Source organism: Parambassis ranga, chromosome 5 (assembly GCF_900634625.1).
Source record: "Parambassis ranga chromosome 5, fParRan2.1, whole genome shotgun sequence".
Lineage (NCBI taxonomy): Eukaryota > Metazoa > Chordata > Actinopteri > Ambassidae > Parambassis > Parambassis ranga.
This window is the reverse complement of record NC_041026.1, coordinates 19,546,546-19,569,657: the sequence shown is the minus strand read 5'-3', so window position 1 is coordinate 19,569,657 and position 23,112 is coordinate 19,546,546. Positions and strand designations below refer to the sequence as shown.

Here is a 23,112-nt window from a genome sequence, read left to right as displayed (position 1 = left end):
GGCGTGTGGTATAGATCATTTACAGTTAGTGTATTATCTTATGAAGACTTTGAAGGTTATTTAAATGGAGTAGTAGTTTTAGAAGTACTGATGGTTACAAATGGAGGACAGGCCTATAATCCCTGTAATTAAAGGAGTAGAGGTTAAAGTGGGAATGAAGGACCTCCTGGTACTCCATAACTTGACTTAACAAGTGTGTTGTTGTAACAAAACTCATTTCTTATGGTGCCTCTTGTCCTCTTCTTGCTTCTCAAATCCCCTGCTGATTGGAATAACGCTGGGCGGTGAATCATTTCGAGTTAATCCCCTCTTCTACTTCGACGGACCCCCCTGAAGCCGTGTGAAGGCCCCCCTAAAGGAGCCCCGGGGCCAGCATCGGGGGCCCCCCGTCCTGCCGCAGCAGCAGCAGCACCACTCTCAGTCTAGCAGCGGGACTCCAGGCTCTCACTTCCCCAGCTGCTGACGTCAGCTGGCAGCCTGGGCTGTGCTCGCCGCTCCGGACATAGCGCCGAGAAAAATGCTGCTCTCCGTACCGCCAAGGGCAGGAATCAACCCATACAACGGCTATAACAGCAGAAACAGCAAAAAGGTAAACGCTTTCGGGCTTTTCCCTAATTTTCGCCTTGTTCGTCCTGCAGGGCAACACGCCCGCGTCTGTCGCGACAGAAAGGGGGCTTGTGACAGTGAGCTGCAGTGTCCTTGAAAAGCTAAACGGACTGAATTTAACTTCAGACTTGGTGGAGTAAATACACCGCAAACAGAGAGCGGCCCCAGCTCCGTGGAAGGCTTACGCGTAAATGGGAAATTTGCTGGCGCTCGGTCCTGTCATGCTCGGACGCCTGGTGTTTTATTCTGTAGTATTTGCGAGTGTGTGTGTATGTGTGTGTGTGTGTGGGGGTACTACAGTCATGATGTCGATATGGCTCTGCTCACTCATTTGAAAAAGTCAATGGTGGAGGGAAAGAGAGGCAGAGAGCAACTTTTACGGGTAAAGTGTGCCGTGCTGGGATAGCAGCGCGTCTGTGCCTGGATGTGTTTGTGGAAGTGGGGGTAGGGAGGGAGGAAGGAAGGCAGGCTGAAGAAGAAGCAGAAACATGTAACAAAATGTATTCTGCCTCTTCCTCCGTGAGAGCTCATATGTGCTGATAAAATCATCTCTTCATTGTCTCCGCCGCCGCGTTAAGTTCGCAAAGTTTTTTTTTCTCCTCGTTTCCCATCTGAAAGCGGAATATGCCCCACCCCTTGAAAAATCCCACCAGACCACGGTGACTGCATTCCCAGAATTATGAATCGCGCTTTAGTGGTTGTCACTCTTGTAACCAGTGTGTGAGGGGGAATATAGTGAGATAGTCCACAGGAAATGCACAGCTGTGCATTTATGTCCAACAAGAGCACAGGTTTTACAAAACTTTTAGCTTCCTAAAGAGCAGTGTTTGTGTGTATGTGTGTGTGTGTGTGCTGTTGAATGTGTGTTCTGACTGTGTCTCATTATCCATGTTGTGATTCTGCCAGCTCCTCGCCTCCTCCTGCCCTGAGCTCTCCTGAATGGCATTTTTGAAATGTGTATTGACATATTTTGTTTGTGTGATCTCGGGCACCGCCTGGCTGCCCATCCTAACAGATCTGCCGTTAGAGCCTGGCTCCTGTGCTTGACCGAGGAAAACAAGCAAATAGTTATATATATATTCAGTAAAATAATCCAACACACACACACACATACATACAAATAACACTATTACTTGAAGAGTGCAGATTTTTTTAAATCTCAGTAATTAAAATGTTAAATGTTGCTGCTGTAACAGGAAGTGCTGGATATGAGTGTGTTGGTGTCAGCGCTTGCAGTTTCATTGTTTTATAACATGATAATGTATTTTTTCTCCTGGCTCAGAATGGCTGGACTGTGCAGCAGTAAACATAGTATAAATATAAATATAGATGTAAAATGCATTTCTCTGTCATTTCTGACCACTTGGTGAACAGATGGGGTTATACATTTGAACATTTTACAAAGATCTTCACCTCATTTGTTGTTTTATTTACTAAGTACTATAACATGAACCTGAACATATTGTTTAGTTAAAGTTAAAAGTGTATTTTTTTCATATTTAGAGCATCAGTTGTTTCTTATTTTTGTCATAACACCCTTATAAAAATGTCACCTCCTCTGGGTGAAATGAAAGGTATTGAGTTTAGTATTCAAGCCATATTAAATTACTTGTCTATTATAAAAGGGGATTAAGATATAGGGGTGAGTTTTACCCTCCAATTGCTTTAGTGGACCCACATTTCTCTTTTTCTGTGGAGATTAAGTTCACAGAGAGGTCAAGTTTCTGTGTTTTGATTCCTAACATTTCCTCCTCCCACTTCTACCTCATCATACTCTTTGTCTCGTGCTCACAATCTGCCATACCTAAGCTGCACGAGAACAGAAGTTGACTCCTGAATGCCAACAAAGCCCGTCAATGGGGGACAAAAAGCGCTCTTTGTGCGAGCGAGGTGATTACCAAGACCGACAACTAGAAAGGTGTTTGTTTGTTTTTTTTTTTGCTGTTGTGCTGAAAGCCAGCTCCTCCCCTGACTCAGCACCTCATTTCCTCCCTCAAATAAATAGAATTAATGTGCTCAAATCAAATTTGGTTGGTTTCTGAGTAAAGCTTCCAGGACGGAAAAATAACAGGAGGCGGCTTGTCACTTCTCAAGGTTTCATAGGTCTCTCACTCAGTTTTTTGTTCTTGTCATTCACATTTTGCTCCTGTCTTGGCGGGAGTCCTTTTTAACAAATGTCAACTGACTGCTGTGATTTAGAGCTCTGGATGCCTCAACATAGACTCTACTGTGTCAAAGCTCAACTATATGAAAAGAAATGAAAGAACCGGATGTAAAAGGTTGCAGTAAAAAGCCCTTTCATGCAGGGCAAAAATGAAGTCCCCTCCCCCCTTTTTTTCTTTTTTTTAGGAATTTCATGCTTTCACTTTTAACTGTACTGCTTTCAGTTGTCACTGTTTTTGTTGCCCTAAGTGGACATGTACATGGATGTGTTTTTAACTTTTGTCACAAACATTGCCTGTTTTACATTTAAATGAATGACTTTAGACAGAAGAAGTTTAATTAAAGGCAACTGATTTTACTCATTATTGATACAAAAACTTGATTGATGTTGATTGGTTAAGCAAGCAAGCAATTTACAGTATTTAATGAAAAATCATTTTTAGTGGAGTCAATGTAGGTAACATGAACTGCAACAAATTGTGTGATCTGTGTGCTAAGACTGTGAAAAATAGTGTGTTGAATTCAACACTGCATGGTAGATTTCTCGTATTTGTTATAAATATTTGTGATCTCAACTTTACGCAAAATTACTGTGATGTTTAGCCAAAGCTATGCAGATGTGCATGTAGTGTGTTTGCCCTGCTGCAGTGTAGCTTTGACCAAAAAAAATTAGGCTACAGCACACAAAATGTTGAGTGTGATTGATTACTACAGAATGTATCAAACATGGTTTAGATCTGTGCTTTTTCTGTCACGTTGACAGGAACTGAAACTTGTTGGTGTTTTAGGGGTGGACTCTCTCCATCAAAAATTAAAATAGTGTGTTATCGTATAGTAAATTACAGCATTAATGTGACCTAGGCATTGCCAGTATCACATTTGACCTCCAAAATCAAAACAGCTACTTGAAGAAAAGCCTACATTAAAAACATTTGACTTTTATACCTATATTTATTACAATAATTTGATCTAACTGCATTTTCTAAACTTTTGGACGCATGACTGCAACAGACAATAAGATGCAGCTAACATACAACCTGCTGACACAAACAGTTACTCAAATTAAATACATTTGCACGTGAACATTTAAGTATTTACATCTTAATCATTATAGATTTAAATTGAAGCACTATGACATATAATGTTGTGCCTGCAGCGACAACGTTGCGGCTCTACATCTTGTCTTTTTTGTTTGTTTGTTTTATAGCCCACACATTTACTTTCAACAAGCAGCCTCCAAGCAGCAGGCAGCTGTTTTCAGCAAACAATCTCTGATAAACCCACTGTACACAGCCTGCTCACCCCCGGATGGCAGATAAAGACAAAGATTAAAGCAAATATTGGCAGGGATTAGGGGAGTCACGATACCTGAAATGTGGTAGTTGGTACCAACATTGAAATTCCACTGTTCCTATTGTTAGGTCTGATGCCAAGGCACACATCATTCAGACATATGCGTTTCAACATGGACTTTTTATGCTGCTCCTTCAGAGCTATATTTTGACAGTCATACTTATATCTCAGAATCTAAAGCTTTGATTTGTATTGTAGAGACAGATGTCTTTAGACATTTTATAGTTTATAAGCTCGAGTTCTTTCCTTCATTTGTATCCAAATGCCATGTGTGACTTCATTTAAATATTGGTTGTTGGCTGCCTATAACAGCACAATGCCTCCATGTGCAACTGTTTTTCCACACATCACTGCAGACCCGTTGCTGCACCTGCACATGCCAGCCATTTTACCTACATTATGGTTTTGACCTTATGTACCTTAACTTCACCTTACCATAACTTGCTTTACTTTGCCTCAGGCAGAAAACAGATACTGGCACTTTTGTCTTTTAAAGAGAGTACATAATTAGTTGCACTCAAACCATACTATAGTACTAGATGATTAGATTTGCTAAACTCATATATCAACAACTGATCCAAAGCAACACTGCCTGTTTCATGTGCTGGTCAGGGTTTACAGTCTGACTAGCAACTTCAGACATGAAAACAGAAAGACAACGCCTACAGTTTCAAACTACTTGAGCTACTTTGTCTAAGGAATTTACTAGACAGACGTGATGTGTTAGCTTGCAGAGTATGAAAGAGTGTTCTGCTTGTTTTTGCTGTGCTATGCAATCAATGACTGCTCAAAGGTGATCGGTCAGTACTGCTTGGTTTAGAAACAAACACCAGGTTTATGTGCAGATATAAGTTTATTGATATTATCCAATACTAATAAATTGAAGTATGGCTATGCTAATGATATTAAATATATTCCATTAAAAATGTTCCACATGCACACACATTTATAATCACTATTTTGTTTGTTAAAACTCAGTTCAAACTACAAAATTACTTTCAGTTTTCCCAAAAACTAAAATCAGTATTGCACACATAGATATTTTTAATAAGCAGGCTGTTTGCATGTGTGTATAAAACCAGCTGTTCTGCTACAGTGACTGTCTTTGCTGAACTCTCCTGTACAATCACCTTTGTCCCTCTGGCCCTCTGCCAGATATATGTTTATCTGTCTCTTTGTTTAATGTGTCAGATGTTTTGGATCGGTCCCTGATTTGAGTGCCAACCGCATGCAACCAGCCAAGGTGAACAGGTAGAGAGGGAGACAGTCCTTGGAGAAAGCACAGCTGTGAGAAATCTGATGCCAAGTGCTGCAGTGATGCCAGACACTCAGTGTGTCTCATATTTTGTTAGATCTCTAGCTGAGCTGTGGGCCAGTGTTTGCAGGTATCCGTTTCCAAGCTCGCCACCTGACCCAGCTTGAAAGCTATGTGCATGCATGCATGTGCATTTGCAGTGTGCATGTGAAGCAAGGTGTGATCAGCAACATTATGAGACAGACAATTTGAAGATTAATAGGTGCTTGTGATGAGACAAAAGGAAGGCAAGAATTACACACAGGAAGGAAGGAGTATTCAGTAGACGAGTCTGGACGTGAGTTTGGTGTCCCTGTCACCTGGTTGGAATGCTGAGCTCCTCATTCAAAGCGCTGTGTGATAACATCAGGAGCAGACACAAGAGGATTTCCTGCCTGCCGCCATACTGCAGCTCACCACTTTACCACACATACAGTCACCGGCTAATATAAAAAGCTGCTCTACATATTAGATATGTGACATAGAGTGTGTTTTTATGGCTAGCGTGAGTTTTACATATGGTACCGGTGTTGAGTGAGGTACAATTTAGGATAAGTATTGAATTCTCTTGGTATTTTCCTGTCTGTCGCAAAGAGAATGCAAAACAGCAGTCCCAACAGCGTAATTCAACAAGCTGGAAGCTGCATCCAACCAGGCTATAAATCAGCGCATTAGCATGTCAGTCGGTCAGCTGGCCATGGCTCCCTCCTGCCTGATGATAAGACAGATGGCTCAATAGGGCGCAGGCAGGCAGGGCCATGGGAAGATGGGGCAGACCCCCAATAGCCAGGAAATCCAAGGAATTTTGTGGGTTAAACTGGGGTCAACTGGAGAACAGCCCAGAGATAAAAACAGAGGTGGATAGAGGGGATACACTTGTGAGGGACACCATCTAGCAGACGTTTCTAAAGTGTGGGTGGAGGATATTTCTGATGCTACTGGACATGCAGTTCAGTCAGACAGCTAACCTTGTGCTAGCCATTGAAGCCTTCCTGTACATAACTTAATTCTGAGGGTTTATCTTATTATCGACAGACATACTATGTGGGTGTACATTCTTACTACCAGTGCATTATATGAAAGGCACAGACCTTTTGGCAGCTGCAGAGCTTTAAAGTAAATTTAGGTAAATATACAAGAGTAGTTTTATTTATAGAAATGTGTTTTTTTTTATTTTTAGGTCGGTCCTAAAAATAATACAGTGATATTTCCAGCTCAGCAGATGAGGCAAAGTGAAGCATCAGGGCTCCAAACTAAAAATTACTCTGATAGCCTGAAGGTAATCATCAAACAGCAGGGCAGCTAGTGTGGCTTCAAGCTTTGGTACTTTCAATTTGATCAGTTTGATGCTATAATTATATTCTGTTTAATGCTGGCAGTACAAGCATCAAATGAACAATCAAGCATTTCAGCACAGCTTCGTCTGTCAGCTGTAAGTCTTTATATATGCAAGAACACTGAATTCTATATCAGATTAATTAATTAATAAAAGATAAAAAAAACAATTGTTACCTGAAATGACTGCTCAGAACAAATAAAGACCAGGAACACAGACCAGCAGTTAATTGTCTTTCTGGTTTGCATTATGAATTTTAATAAAAAACTACCGGCTGCCTCACATTTCTGATATTGGACAGGGCAGGACAATTGTTACGTTTTATCTATTGATTACAGTTGGCACACTGGCTTTCCTAGTTACTTTTTAATTACACATTAACACAATTTTTAAAACTAATGGGCTTGCGGATGCAGTACCAAGGCATAAAAGTCATGTAGTGTTTAAAGTTCTTTTATAGTTGGAGACCAAACCAATCTGACTGACATTTGAATAGCCCAGGTGTCTTAGCAACATTTTGTTGGAACTTGAGGATCTATTCTGATCAGCTCAAGTTTCCAAGTGGCTCTTCACAACAATTAGAATCCAAAATCTAACAGTAATTTATGTGCATATGTGTGAGTAATGCATGCGTGCGTTAATGCATGTGTGTGGCTGTGGACTGGTGATTTAGGGGGCGTATTTGTAATGACATGCTCCTGGTACTGTTCGGAGCTTGACTGGGACTTGGCCCGCTGGTAAAGAGTCCATGAATGAGATTATAGGGCTCTGCTGTCCAGTTCTTTCATTCACAAATTAGCTGCCTCTAAAGACATATTCATCATGAATTGTACTGTGACAAGATAGATAAACTGCTTTTTTTCCTTCTAGAATTATTGTGTGTAGCTGCGTGTTGACAGAGCTGCTGTTTAGGCTTCAGTTTGTTGTGTTGCTAAATTGATATTTTTATGTTTAAGTGAAGCAGTGACGATATGACCTGCAATAAATGAACAATGAACAATGAACAGCTAGTTAGTAACCTCACTGACAAATTGACTCAGATTAACGGCTCACTGGGAACCTGATCAATCTTGGGATCATACCTGCATCGTGCAATGTGAACACTGAATAAGTTGATTCTCCTTAAGCTTCATTCACATAGAATTTTGACAATGTTAGAATGGCACAGGGGAGCACATTTCTCTTCTTAAGGTTTGTCTTTGCTTTCAGCCTTTCAGAAAGCGATTTAATGAAGAGAAGATGAAATCAGGGAAATTGCACAATCCCGCGAGAAAAATTCAGCATTGCCAATTTCTGTATGAATACAGCTGTCATTGCATCTTCTGTGATGTGTTTATAGCACATGTTCACACCACAATGACAATGGCAATCAGTCAGCACTAATCCAAGGCAGTATGTACATTCTGTAGTATATGCCTTGTTACGAAACAGCATGCTTCGAGGCTGAGAAATAAGCCAACACAGAAGTACCAAAGTTCATGAGATGGGGCTTCAAAAGCACACCAGTCCCTCCATATAGAGGGGCTGACTGACAAAAACACGTTTAATTTTCCCAGATTACTACAACTAAGCAGACAGAACAGGTTTATATCATTAAGGTGGCAGATTTGAGTGACTGGTGGATGTTGTCTCTGGTCGATAGTTGCCTACTTTAGCCTACTTTAGCACCTCTTTGCACATTTTAAGATTTGCATGGCATTGAGACTCTTCAAAGCCTTCAGGTGACATCATAGGGAGCTTGTCTATGTTATATCCAACCTATGCATTTTACTCATGGACGTATCTCTGGAATGAAAATATAAATAGAAAGAACTTTTCTTTATACGCTGAGCAGGTTGTACCTCCATGTCACCTATGCACCATAAAAAAGCATGGAAACCTCAGCTGTGTGAAGGATCCTCTTCAAACCAATGAGGCTGTCACTGCTGCCATGCTGCTTACAAAGTAGAGGTCAGAAGGGCCGTCTTAGAGGGACTCCATGCCTTATGGATGGTGTCTAATTAGTAGGTTGTTGTCGCTGGTGGTCTTGGTATGCCCGTGTCATCCTGCTGGGCTTTTTCTAAACACCACCAGGCAGAGCAGTGACCCTTCCTTCTCTCATGAAATTAACCCATTGTCCTCCTGTCACCTCTGTCCTCTTTCAAATGAGCCACTCCAGCCTCACAACAGCACACTACACATACAATAAGGAAGTTTGGCTGTTAAACTAATGTGATAGTGGTAATTTTCACACAGCAAACACAGTTCTGATGAGCCTGGACTGTCCTGAATTGGTGCTATTTATTGACTCAGTTTTATTTGGAAAACAGCCAGTGGATCTATTCCTGGGGAGTGAGGTCTTTTTTTTCTAATTTCTTGTCATAATGAAACCACATTTATCCCATTTAAAAGCATCTGTATGGTTACGCAACTTTCTCCAAGGACACAGCAAGTCCCATAGTGAGATGGGATTAAATGATGTACTGGTTATTGCACAACATCCTTTCATGTTCAATGTAATGAGTCACCAACAAGTTTGAAGACTGCTGTAGTTTACAACTGCACTACTTGCTGGCATTTCTTCCACCTCGACATCAAAACAACCCAAAGTAATGGTCAACGTCTGGTCAGTACAGATGGTTGCAACATGAGAATGTACTGCTGTTTATCGTCTCTTTGTATTGAGCTGTTGTGTGTCCTCTGGATTTAGGACTTTGTTTTGTTGCGCCTCTGGATCTTGTTAACTGTTAAACACTATTTGGGAGAAAAATGACAAATAGCAGTGTGAGACTTGATGCTTCAGTACATTTAGGACAGAAAATAAAGCAAATTAGAGCCAGTGCCTGTGGTTCTTTTTTAAATGTATGCTCTTTATCAGCAGAAGGGAAATGAGAGAGAGTTTTACTACAAGGCAGACATTGTTAACATCTAGTCCATTTTTTAATCATGTAGCATGAGACTAACTAAATGTTGGGTTGATATCTTGAAATCTTTGGTTAGGAATTTTTTTGTGGTCCCAAAAGAACTTACCCAATAGTGAGAAAGTATAAGAGGCCCCTTTTCCTGATGTGGAGTAGTCAGCCAAGAGGCCCCACATTCCCTTTAGAAAGCAGTATTGGTGAGTGTTGACATGAGGGCTGTATGATATCATTTTTCGCAGCTCCCACATAATCATCTGTTTCATGCAGGATTACTTTCCATCTTTAAACTCTGCTTTAAATTTTTTACACTTGGAACAAAAACCTTGTACTTGTTCTTTACTGACAATGTTTGAATATTTTAGCAATTGATTTTAATGTTCATGCACAGTAAAGAACTTTTTTTGTTCATGTTTGTGTCTTAACACAGCAGGCCTATGTGTCCTCCGGCCACCAGATGGCGCCCCCCAGTCCCAACACCAACAGTAGTAGCACCAGCACTGGTGGGGGAGGGGAACAGCTGAGTAAAACAAACCTGTATATCCGTGGCCTCCATCCGGGGACTACCGACCAAGACCTGGTCAAACTCTGCCAACCGTAAGTATTGTTTTTAAATGAGCTGATGCAGCATATCTGTTATGCTAAGCTAGGCTAATTGGTATGTAACACGTATTGCCATTTACCTAACGTAACCAGCCTGTTATCTCTTCACACATTTCATTTTTTTCCTAATGAAAAACAGCTGAATAAAATGTTACAGCTAGAATTTCAGAACACCATCAGATAACCATCAGCTTGAACAAATAAAATATACCAACAATTTACTCTGCCATTGCCTTACACTTTATGGCCAGAGATTGTATTATGCAAAAATCCTGCCAACAGCAAGTGTTATATCTTCCCCAAGGGTCCATATACCGACCAGTATGTATAGAAACAAACTCCTAATGGACATGGAGGAAGGATAATTGTATGTCTGTGGTCTTCTCAGCTGTCCAATCAACACCTTAGGACCCATTTTCAACTACAGCAAAGCTGCCATTAAACTACATCATTTTAAATCAATAGTGTAAGAGTGTTAGTGAATTATTATGTCCAGTGATGGTGAACACTGATGATGGCCTCCTATGTTCTGACAATGCCAGCACAAATGTTTAGAAAACAGTTGAAACATGTATGGAGCTACTGGACTCCATCATTTATCTGTTTGTGCTGAATCAGATTATAGTTTGACCCTAGCTGCTTGTACATTCCAGCCCAGGTTGGAACAAGTTTTCTTTAGACCAATATCTTGTGAGCAGATAACATCTGTGCAGTCTCAAGCTACGCTGTAGGACACATGAACTGTTTAAGGCCATAATTTCATGTTCATAAAAAAGGAACTGTTCCGGCAGTAAGGAAGGAAAAGTGGTTTGTGAATAAAGATGCAGAATAACCACAGCTAAAGTCAGTTTATTGAATCTGGATGATCACAAGACAACATGAAATTGTCAGCAAAATGGTCGAGAGGGAAATGGAAGAAAGAAAGATCAAATACAGAGCTGTGTGAAAAAGACACAGAGGTAAAGGAGGAGAGAAGGGGCCAGAGAAGGGTACTGCCTGTTGCCTCCTTATGTCCTGATTTAACCCCCCACTTTTTGAGCGGCTGAATTGGCTCAATAAACGAAGACTTGCACACCCCTACACAAACAGCTTAGCCTTCGTAGTTGGCCTCACAAACACAAACACACACGCTCACAGATAAAAAGCCAGTAATAAAGCACCCAAACTGGTTTTGGCTGCTGTAGGTCAAGGATATGTTGCATGTCACATGAGTGATCTGTGAACTTCAGTCATGCATCCATCATTTCTAGTGGTCATTCACAGTAACAACACGCCAGGCCATTTCTAATAAAAACCTACTACTTAGTAGCCTATGTACTTGCCTTGTGACCACACACATACATTGTCAAAGCTGGAACATTCAAAGCTGTGGTTGGTATGTGACACACAGGAACTTGTGTAGTGTAAAAGCAAGAGATTTACAGAGAAGTCATTGTGGAGTGGCAGAGAAGTGGAGAGAAGACTTTTTGAGGTGGGTTGGGGGGGCTACTGTTGAGGGGAAACCTAAATGAGTGGGGAAAAAAAGAAGCATTGCCTGCTGGGAAAGAATGTCAGCGGGCCATATATGGATTACGGCTGTCTTTTAAGTCCCTGTGGCCTCTATACTGTGGTGGGCTGGTGTTCTGCTCTTGGGGGGGGGGCTGAGGTAAGCACAGGGTCACACAGTCACTGCTTGTTGACCTTTAAACTTTCCTGGCGTCTTTGTTGGGGGAAAACAGGAAACTTCTAGTAAAGCTTAAACTGATCAATTGGACTTCAGTTTTAGTCCAGAGGCAGCAGTCTGAATTAGAGGCAAAGGAAAATAAGAACTGTGAACAAATACTATGAAAAAGCAATTTTTAGGCTTATACATCAAAATGAAATAACAATAGACAGTCTTGCCAGTGAATATTTATGAGCCTGCCAACCTCACTGATCAGAGGAAACACACAGCTATCTCAGTTCTGCATCTAAAAACTGGCATGACAGCAAAGTAAGATTTCTGGCCAAACATTTGTTTAATATTTATTCAATGTAATGTTGGATTTAACATGTAATTCTCAGCCTCTGCAAATACTGACTTGGTATTTGAAAACAGGGAAAAGACTAAATCTATTGAGTATGATCCACGACAGTACAACAGTTATTACTAACTGCTATTACACTTTACAATATGTACACATTATAGATAGATAGATAGATAGATAGATAGATAGATAGATAGATAGATAGATAGATAGATAGATAGATAGATAGATAGATAGATATTCTTTGTGTGTTGTATGTTAAAAACTCCAGTGTGATTGATAGGTATTGATAGGATGGCTTCATGTAGATAGAGTAAAATTAAGAGAACCTGGCAAATCTTCATCATAGTCTACATTTACACACAGTCCAGCAGTCACAGAGCATACAGATCCCTTTTTGTAGACATCACTGTCACCCTTGCTGTCAAAGTGGCACCAACTAATGTCATCTTGTCATCTTAGAAATGGTAGTAGTCGGAGCATGCCAAATCAGGTGAATAGGTGGTTGTTGGATGAGTTCAAAGAGTGCACAAAGAGCAATGTTGTTCATCTTGTCACACACTACTGACTTGCAATTTTGTAGCTAACCAGACTAGAAATACCATTAGTAAGTTTTTGACTTCACATTATCAGCATAATTACTTAAAGATTTGAACTGCAAGTGCATGTAACACGAGCTGTGTAACCCATTTCCTTTTACCTTAGACCATGAACTTCAGTTAACCCTAATACACACAGCACAGTATAAATGAGTTGAATTATTGTTATACCTTTTATAGCAGACATTGTAAGTTAACGCTATTACCTTGCATGTCTACATTTAAAACACATGGAAAAGATATGCCACACTTTTTACGTAAACTTTAAACTCAGGTGTCGTCTGTGACACAGGTCTCTGGTGTGACCGTCTAGTCAGGTCTGAGTCATCTGGTTAAATGTCCACTGAAACAAGGCAGGAGTGTAGGACCCAGCGGTGCTCTGCAATGTGAGGGTGGAAAAACAGAGAGAGGGATGTGGTAGGAAGGAAGACGAACTGGAGGGGTGAAGCATCAGGTTACAGTGTACATTCCGCCCAGACGCCATGTCGCCCAAACAGAGGAACACCAGCCTCCCTCACTGGCTGAATCCACCAGACAAGGGCAGGTCTATTATACTGTAGCGCTGATGCACCGTCTTATAACACTGCATTCCATTAGTCTCCACATATTACATAACCCTTCTCCTGTACTGCTATTAAGGTGATTTTCATTCTATGAATATGCATGATGCATTAATGGATTAATGGATTCTTATTTCCTTATTGTATTTCTATTGACATTTCTATAGACTGATGTAAGAGTTAGCTTATATTTAACACACCATATTCCCCCTCTTGTGTGTATCTGGAACAAGCAGCAGAGTTTTTCCCTTGAAAGTCAGTCTCAGTTTGTGTTTCAGACACAGCTAGTGATATTACTTTTAAGTGCTATTTAAGCCAAAAATACCCAAGAGCAGAGCTGTATTTAGGAGAGAGGTGTAAGTCTGTGTGTGTCTGGTAAAGACAGGTCTGGAACAAATTGTTTTTGGCCCCAGGGTGCTGTCTCCTGTCTGTTGAAAAACAACATCAGGGAGCAGAGATACTGTACAACAGCCTGAACTGACAAAGACTTAAGGGTGGGGGCAGACAGGGAAAGGGTGGAAGTTTTGTATGACGCTGAAGATTACATTAAACACAACAACTGATTGCATAAAGGAGTGCGTGTTAACGCCTGTAGTATATGTAAATATGTAGTGAAATTACATGTGTTGTTCTCTGTCCCTGCAGGTATGGCAAAATTGTGTCAACCAAGGCCATCTTGGATAAAACCACCAACAAATGTAAAGGTAATTAAGGTCTTTTTTAAGTCATGTTTTTAAGCTTAAGAGTTCTCTTCCTAATTTCGTATGATGTCTTTCCTTTTAACTTGAAATACACATATGTATGTTTTATTTTTTTATTTGAAGGATATGGCTTTGTGGACTTTGACAGTCCAGCAGCAGCACAGAAAGCTGTCACAGCTCTGAAATCCAGCGGGGTCCAGGCTCAGATGGCCAAAGTAAGAATTTCTATTTCTTATGTAACTCCAACTTTTTAGGTTGTAGGTTTAACCTGCCAGCTTCATCCTGTCATCCTGTCTTGTTTGGACTGTATTGATCTTCAAAGAGCAATCTGCTAATCTTTGAACCATTAACAGTTTTTCAGCCTCTGCCTCAGACACACGCACACACGTTAATACAGAGGAGTGTGTTCCATCATATTTCACTCAGTGAACCTGTGCAAGTGATGGACAAATGTAAGTAGGGTTAAGTTTAGATGTTTTAGGAGCTGAAATCATCTCCGTTGTCTCCTTTTTCTTTTTCTTTTCTCCTCATTACCATCTCTCTCCTTTCCCCTCACACCCTCGTCTCTGAGCTGTGTATGTTGCTAACCTGCTCCTGTTGTAGTGCTTGTTCTGAGCTCTTTGTCCAAGTGTCTGCAGTCAAAGCAACTCTTGTCGGCCCATTAAGCTGATCCCTCTGGCTCTCAGGCTCCCCATTGAGGGAACCCAGGGGAGGGTTCCACTACACCCACTGTCAATGGGACAGGCACAATGGACTGGCATTGTCCATCGTCTGGGCTCAGGCCTGGGGCTGACACCAGCACTTAATATACTCCACCCCAGTGTCCCTGTCCCCTCCTCCCTGCCCTGCACTCAAACAGACCCACTGCAATGTAACACCAGGGTCTCCCTCTGCCTGGACCTGGGAGATTGTAACAGATCCACGCTGCCAGCTGACCCAAACCAATCCAGTGCAACTAAACCCTCAGCCTGAGTTCACTGCACCCTGTGTAAGAGTGCCACACAATCCTGTGCATCTCAGTACTCAACAAGTGCAACTGGACACCAAAACTTGACTCACCCAGACAGCATGTGTTCGGTGAGAGGTGTTGATAACCACTATATAAACCTAAATATACACAGCTGCCTCCGAGTCACTTGGTACTTCTGTTAAGAGTAATAGTCATGCTAATATCAATATCAAGTGTGGGTTCACCTGTTGGCAAGTTCACCATGGCTGCTGCAGTGTTGTTCACAAACACAAAGAGCCACACCTCACACTTACTGTCCGTAGAGTACGCTTAGTCCCTGAACGGGTCGCCCCAGGCCTCCAGGCTGTGAGCCCAGAGGAGCTGCGTGCGTAGGGGCTGGGGAACAATGGCAGAGTTAAAAATAGATCCCTTCTTACTTCCCAGCACCTCCCAGTTCAAACTCAGATGTCAGCTCACATGCGCCACTCAACATACAAACCCGCAAATCTGTCAACACAGAGACACACCAAGACAGGGCTCACCTAGGGCCTGGCACAAAAACATGCAGTGACACTGCAGCAAATCCTATTCATGCGCTGGGCTTGGTTTCAACACTATTTACATATCTACAGCAGGCAACCATTTGTTTGAATATGAAATGGGCTGTTGTGTGTACTAGAAAAGGCAAAGGGTAAACAAAACACAGAAATAAGAGGGAGGTTTTTTGTGCTCCTTTGAACTTAACATTAGTCTCACCTGGTCTGTGACCTCCTGCAGTGTGCCACTGTGTTACATAATGGTCATAACAACAGCAAATACTTCTCTTTAGCAGGTGGCTCATGGCTGAGAAAAGAGGCTTCTCATGCAGGCGATAAATCTTCATTTAAGATAACAGTTGACACAATGCCATAAATACCCTTGGCAATTTTACATTCTCAGATAAACACCCAGTCACATTTGCTGTGTCACTTCTGACGCATTTGTCCATGTACAATGAATTATTTGTACCTTGCAAAACTCATAGGTGAGAATGACACAAATAGACACTCATTTATCTTCTATTCCTTCCACTTAACTTATTTTTGTCATTCTGCTTTGTAATTACTTGTAAAACTTCTCCACCCTTTGATGCTACCTTCTGTGCTATTAATTCCCCAAATCTGCCTTTTAAGCTAAGAATCTCTCCCAGGCATGCTCTGCTCTATCTTCTTCTTTCACTCGCTGATTTCCCATCCCCTCTTTTTTAGCCCAGCCTCTTTTCTCCTGGTTGCCAGGCTCCTGTTGCTCTGTGAACTCTTTAACTTCATGCCTGGCTTCCTGTCTGCTCCTGCACAGTCACAGAAGGTTTCACTTTCAAGCCAGTTCCACAGAATAAGTCTCTTCTCTCTTAATTTACTTGCAGCTATCAAGACTTTTTTTAACTACAGAAGGGCAAAAATCCACTGAAATATATGCTGATAAATTCATATTTCCAAATGTCAGTGTATCCAGTGTGCATGTGGATGAAGAACCTACTCAATTGCAGCATAGATAAGGTGACAAATTATTTCTGGGTTTCAGTTAAGTGGTCAGGTACAAATGAGATCATATTACAAAAAATCAGCTTGACATGGTGCGTGGATATGATGAAGCACTCATGTGCCAATGGCAATGGCAGGTGTTGATAGAAAGACAGGTCACACTGCTGTCTGCCTACACAGACATTTCTGCTGTGAAGATTTGAAAGGAATTTTTCATTTGAATAAATGAACTTTGAGCTCACATGTACTTTATCCTGCAGTGGATTCTGTATCAACACTTTGTTATACAGAAACTGATCAGCAAAGAATCACTGTCACAGCTCATGTGTGCTTATTGTTTTTTTTTTTATATGTACAGCAACAGGAACAGGACCCCACCAACCTCTATATCTCCAACCTGCCAGTGTCTATGGATGAGCAAGAGCTGGAGAGCATGCTCAAGTCTTTTGGTCAGGTCATTTCCACACGCATTCTCCGAGATGCCAATGGGACCAGCCGCGGCGTGGGATTTGCGAGGTCAGATTGTAGCTCCCTCACATAATACAGAAAGACTGTGGTGGTCTGTGATGATGATGTGATGTGATGTGATGTGATGATGTACATTTCTGCTATACAAATAAAAACTTAAGCTCAAGCCTAATGTAAACAACACACCTAACCTTCTGTTTTCCAGAATGGAGTCCACAGAGAAGTGCGAGGCCATAATTCAGCATTTCAATGGCAAATTCATCAAGACTCCACCAGGAGTGCCTGGTGCGTGGAATGTTTGTTTTGTATTGTAGGAACCTGATAGCGCTGTTGTTGGTGCCAGAGCTGAGTGCTTTTGTTCCCCACTGTGATCAGTGAATTCACTCTCTTGTTTGATCTGTTGCTTTCTCAGTGCCCACAGAGCCCTTATTATGTAAGTTTGCCGACGGAGGTCAGAAGAAGAGGCAGAATCAGGGGAAGTATCTTCAAAATGGAAGGCCCTGGGCTAGAGATGGAGATACGGTAATATGGCCAGTTTGAACTCATAATTAAATTTAAGCCAGCTTTCTCTTTTTTTAGATTTCTCTGGGGAAATTAAATCAAAAACATTTCTAGAAGTCTTGAATTCTTACTCTGTACTAGCTGACTGTTGTAGTACTGTTTTTATACTGCACCAGCGTTTGTATGACCTCACTGGTTCTGAATCCTCTGTATTGTTTTCCCAGGGAGGAATGACGCTTGCGTATGACCCCACAGCCTTACAAAATGGGTGAGTGGTATGCACAGACTGACTGAAAACAGTCCCAGCCCTCCAGGAAAATAAACATACATATTACTCAAACTCTGGTAAAAGGGCGCCCTCTCCAGGTCATTGCAGGAACACAGAAATGTTGCTAATGAGCTGGAGACATACTGCAGATTGTTGACATGGTGTGGCTGTGTTCATGTTTTCCTCATACTTTGCTCTGTCTGTTTGGCAGCTTCTACTCCTCACCTTACAGTCTGGCTCCAAACCGAATGATTGCTCAGACTTCCCTCTCACCCTACATGCATTCTCCTGTCTCATCTTACCAGGTGGGACACTACACTGAAAATGTATTTTCGTTATATAGTCATAGTGTTTAATCTGCATGGATATGAACTTTAATTTTCTGTTGCCTTTCTCTGCTGTACTCCTCATTGTGTACACAATATGTAAGTTTGTAGACATGCAGGAAGGATTCTGCATGCATCTCTTCAGATTCTTTCCTTTTCTTGTGACTTTTCTCTGCAAACCTAGTACATTAAGGGCTTTGTGGGGACTGTGAATGCAACAGATGAATTTCATGATGTGTTCCCTGACCTACAGGTACACAGCCCGTCCTGGATGCACCATCAGTCATACCTCATGCAGCCAGCTGTGAGTAGTCATCCTTCACCAGTTGCTGCCTCTCATTTATACTTAGACACTTCTGAGGTGGATCAAGTATCTTTCTGTGTAAAGGCCACCAGGAAGCACGAGGGACATTTTGAAATCTAAGTATCACTGAAATGTCACCTAAATTAGCCAAGTTCTTCTTGCAGTGGCCCACTGTGATATGCAGTAACCAAATGAAAGGATATTTTTTAGGCACATTTCTCTGTTTGTGTTTTTCCTGTACGTGTGTTTTATTTCCACCATAACCATAAGACACATTTCAGTCTAAGTTAAAAGAAGGTGTATTAAACAGGATTATCCTGTATAGTTAACCATCTACAGCAGGTTTGGAATTGCACTAAAAGGGAAACTTGCCCTGTTGTGATTACAAGCGGTAAATATGTGATTTTTTTTCACATATTGATTGTGTTTGTGTGCGTTCACAGGGTACAGTTCTTACTCCAACAATGGATCATGCCATGTCCATCCAGCCCACATCCATGATGGGGCCGCTGACACAGCAACTAAGCCACCTGTCCCTGGGCAGCACGGGCACAGTTAGTATCACACACACACAAACACTCCTGATGATTCATGTCAAATGCTACATCAAATTGTATTTTTCTTCTCTCCACAGTATATTCCGGCCAACACAGCTATGCAAGGGACCTACATCCCCCAGTACACCCCAGTGCCTCCTTCCAATGTCCCAGTAGAGGTATGAAGGGTTAACTTCTCATGTCTATGTATCTGCTGACTTAATGATAAATACTTAAAATCATACATGGAGATACTGTACAACTAACTGTATTTCAAGAAGTAGCTGCATGATAGAACAAAAGCAGTGGAGGTACGTTTTCAATATGCCAGATGATCTGGAATTTTCAGATTTAATTAACTTGTTTGTTTATATGTCAATGGCTTTGATAAAAACATTACGTAAATGTTTCTTGCTCATTTAATTTATCTGTTAGGTCATGTGATTATTCTTGTATAAAAATCAATAAAAATTCTCGAGGAATTTTATTTTATAAGGGCAGCAAATGCAGCATGCACAGAAGTAATACTCACTTCTGAAATAACACAGGCTGCTGATCCAAACATGCAGTTTAGACCTACCTTATGCTTCTCTATTATTCAGCTGAAAGAGTTGTTGCAATTGTTTTTGAGGCTTTTGGCAGTCCACAGTTTGTGCACTCCAGTACTGTACTGTAGCATATCCAGGCAGAGATCTTTGCAGGTTCCTCTGAGCCTGCAGGAGGATTTGAGTCATTTGTTGGAAGGTGGAGCTCAGTGATAAAGGCTGTTGCCTGTGGGATGAGCCACACAATGAATGAGGAAAAAAAGTGCTGGTTTATGAATGAGAGGAAGCACTGTAGTAAGCCAGGAAACCAGGCTATGATTGGATGGAGTGGATCAAAGTGGATGTGGAGAGGATGGAGTAGAGCAGTACAGTTTAACCGACACCATTTTTGGTTCTTTGTTCATTCACACAAATGCATATGATGTTTTAATTTACGGAGGATGTCTTCTTAACTTCTTTGCTCAATTATTTCTGTTTCACAGGAGAATGGTGGTCAACAACAACAGGTTGCCATGGAGACTCCTGCAGAACACACAAACTACTCATACCAACACACCAAGTGAAGCTAAGGTAGGCTAATTTACCCTAGGTTATTTAGTTTGAGGTTTTAAAGTTTCAAAAGTCCAAAATCATAATCATCATAATGTGACATTAAAAGGCATGATAACGCTGGTTGTGTTGTGTAGCCTAAAAACATAGGCTACATCTGAGCTCCATGTTTTATTTTGATTATCAGTACACACTGTAGTGTGATTGGACATAACAAATTATAATCATAAAAATTTTATTTCAGAAAGCCTTATTTATAGAAATAAATCATGCAAGAAGACTCATAGAAAAGTTTAAAGTTTCACTTACATATCCAGCTCCAAACAACAGACAAGCAAAGCTGTTGACTAGCTGGTGTTCCACATCAGAGTGTTTAAGCAGCTGAAGAACCACCTTAATCAGTTATACCCAGTGGGCTATGCGATGTATATGCAGTGGATCTGAACTCTTTTCATGTAGCTACATGGGACCCTGAATAAAACAATGGACCCTGAACACTACAACTGGCATTACAGGGGCCAGACAGCATGGCTTCTGTCCTTTAAACAGATTAAACTGGGGCCTACCTTATTTGAAAAGAAGCTTACTCCGACGGTCTTTCTGGGAGGCAAAGATGTTAATGTCCATGTCATTAAAGTCTGGTGTTCTGAAGAACTTCCGCTCGACAGAGAGCATAAAAAGGGCGTTCAGTCTGTCCTGTCCTTTTTTACTCCAGGGGCGTGAAATGACACCTGTCAATCATTTACCTAGCACCAGAACGCTGCTGATTGGTCAGAACCGTTCGACCTGTGGGCTAAATGAAGTTAGCATAAACTTGTAGTAGATGGCGAGGGCAGGACATGATACCTGTCAATCATTTACACTCAGAAAATAAGAAAGAGCACATTTGATGCCCTCGGGCTGCATAAAATTAGCCCATTTAGAGATATCCTGTGTTCTTTTAACCACTTTAACTTTTAGTGAAACCTTAACTTATTTAGTTTTTTATTTTATTGTAAGTTATTTAGACAATAATTTATAAAATCTTATCTTTATTGCATAAAGTAGGGAGGGCTGAGTCCCCACAGATATTCACTTTAAAAGAACTGGGCTTTATTTACCCAAAATTCAAACTGAACTACAAAGAATGAAGAAAGAATAAAACAGACTACCAAACAAATGGGCCCCTAAAAGAGGTAAACAAAACACAACTCTACTCAAAATAGGAAAGGAATAGGACAGCAACTCAACAAACCTAACAATGAGACAACAAAAGGGGAACATAATATAAACACCACCACCACCACCATCTCCCCCCATGCTGTCAAAATGGATGGTCTGGTTCAGGTCTTGCCCATTTATCCAGCTGACTCCACCCTTCTCAGATGGACATAAATCACTTTGACATACAGAAAAAGATCTGTTACAAAATGTAAAATGCATAGTGTTCATAGCAGAATGACAGCTGTGATTTGACACCATGTTTTCTATTTGCAGTGTGTGTGTGTGTGTGTGTTAAACGGTGTATAAACTCTGAGTTGTGTGTGTTCTTTAGCTCCCAGCAGGGTGCGGCTGAGGGCACGAAATGAATCCAACCAAACAGGATTCAGCTGGAAGAGATCTGTGCTCCATTACATCACCAAACACCCAGACTTGAACATGGATAACAAAAAGGAACATGTGTATGACTGTGAGTGTGTTTGTTTATGTGTGTGTATGTGTGTCTGTATATTTTTTTTCTTTTTTTAAAAAAAAGGACAACACTTAAGATCATCAGACTTTTCTGCTCACTTCCTCAAGAGTTGATCAACCAAAGGTGGGAATCTTCTCCAGAGAAGCTTTGTTTCTATTTTGATAACTGAAAAAGGAACATCACAAAACAAAAGAAGTAAAAAAAAAAAGGAGAGGAGAGGTGGACAAGACACAGAGCATTATTTTTGTGCACGTAATATAACAAATTCTTATTTTTAACAAGGCATTCTGGACATTTCAGAGTGATTCACAGAAGAGTTGAAACACAATGTGTGTCTTTTATTTGTTTTTTGTTTGTTTTTTTGTAAAATATGCAAACTTCTATTTTTATTTCTTGATGTCTGTTGTTTGACATTCTACTTGCAGCAGCAGCGTGAGGGGCAACACTTTGTACAGATTTAAAAACCTTAGAAACACTTGCTGGTCTGATGTGGGGAGTCATTCTGATTGTGGGAGGCAAACCGTTTAAAGCTACTTCTTCCTGTAACTGCTGCAGCGACTTCTATTCACGCACACAGATAATTACATTGACTGTTTATAGTTTAGTCAAATTGATTAATTTGTTTTTTTTTTACTTTAAATCATTTGTTCATAAATGAACAAAAGACAATCAATTATTTATATTTATATTTTAGTTCTATTTTTTAGAGTTTGTAGATCATCGAAGCATACATTTATAGAAGTTGTTTAATACTATAAAAACAAAATGAAATAGTCATCAGGATCTTTTCCTCACCTGTGAAAGAGACGTAATGTTTTATCTCATGCAGGGTGAATTTTAATTTTACATCCAAAATCGACACCAGTTCATAAATGCTTTGTTTTTTTTTTTTTTTCAAAGATTACGTCCCCGTCTATGAGAAGTGGTTTTAAGCGGTTTTGTTGTGGCAAACCATCAGGTATCATTGAAATTATCCTCTGTTCCAAGGGATGAAATGAACATTGACTACAGAGAGATTATGTGTAAAAAAAAAAAAAAAAAAAAAAAAAGATCAATGGAGTTACTAAATTAAGTAGTTTAGCAAAAGCAATGAGGGAAATCACATGGAAGACTGATAAAATCCCTGAGAATAATTTGTTTGATAGGAAAGGGAGCTGTAAGTCTTTTTTTTCGATGCTGCTGCCGTCTGAGTTTGATCCTTTTGTCAGTGATTTTGTTGTTTTTTTTTAGTTTGTAGAAAGTTAAATGTGTTTTTTCTTTTGTCTGTCACTTGAAAATCTTTGAGCTAATTTGCCTTATTTTTGATGAATTAATCGTAGAAATTGATTTTAGCTGTAGATTTTAGCCTTTTTTTAT

The 23,112-nt window shown here is 40.6% G+C and overlaps 1 protein-coding gene across 1 annotated transcript; it reads left to right on the top strand.

Moving 5' to 3' along the window:
- The first annotated feature begins 434 nt into the window (after window positions 1-434).
- LOC114435976 (RNA-binding motif, single-stranded-interacting protein 2-like) lies at window positions 435-22,805 on the top strand. The gene is made up of 14 exons (XM_028405979.1): window positions 435-589; window positions 10,080-10,246; window positions 14,063-14,121; window positions 14,242-14,333; window positions 16,946-17,103; window positions 17,261-17,340; window positions 17,468-17,577; window positions 17,781-17,824; window positions 18,036-18,129; window positions 18,404-18,454; window positions 18,898-19,008; window positions 19,089-19,169; window positions 20,018-20,105; window positions 21,619-22,805. The coding sequence occupies exons 1-13, from the start codon at window positions 518-520 to the stop codon at window positions 20,096-20,098; spliced, it is 1,200 nt and encodes a 399-aa protein (XP_028261780.1). The 5' UTR covers window positions 435-517; the 3' UTR covers window positions 20,099-20,105; window positions 21,619-22,805.
- The last annotated feature ends 307 nt before the right edge of the window (window positions 22,806-23,112 follow it).

Excerpts from the sequence above, each read along its gene's own strand:
- LOC114435976 (XM_028405979.1), top strand. The coding sequence starts at position 518 with ATGCTGCTCTCCGTACCGCCAAGGGCAGGAATCAACCCATACAACGGC. Across the intron at positions 10,247-14,062 it reads CTGGTCAAACTCTGCCAACC|GTATGGCAAAATTGTGTCAA; the intron begins GTAAGTATTGTT and ends CTGTCCCTGCAG. Across the intron at positions 17,825-18,035 it reads CCCACAGCCTTACAAAATGG|CTTCTACTCCTCACCTTACA; the intron begins GTGAGTGGTATG and ends TCTGTTTGGCAG.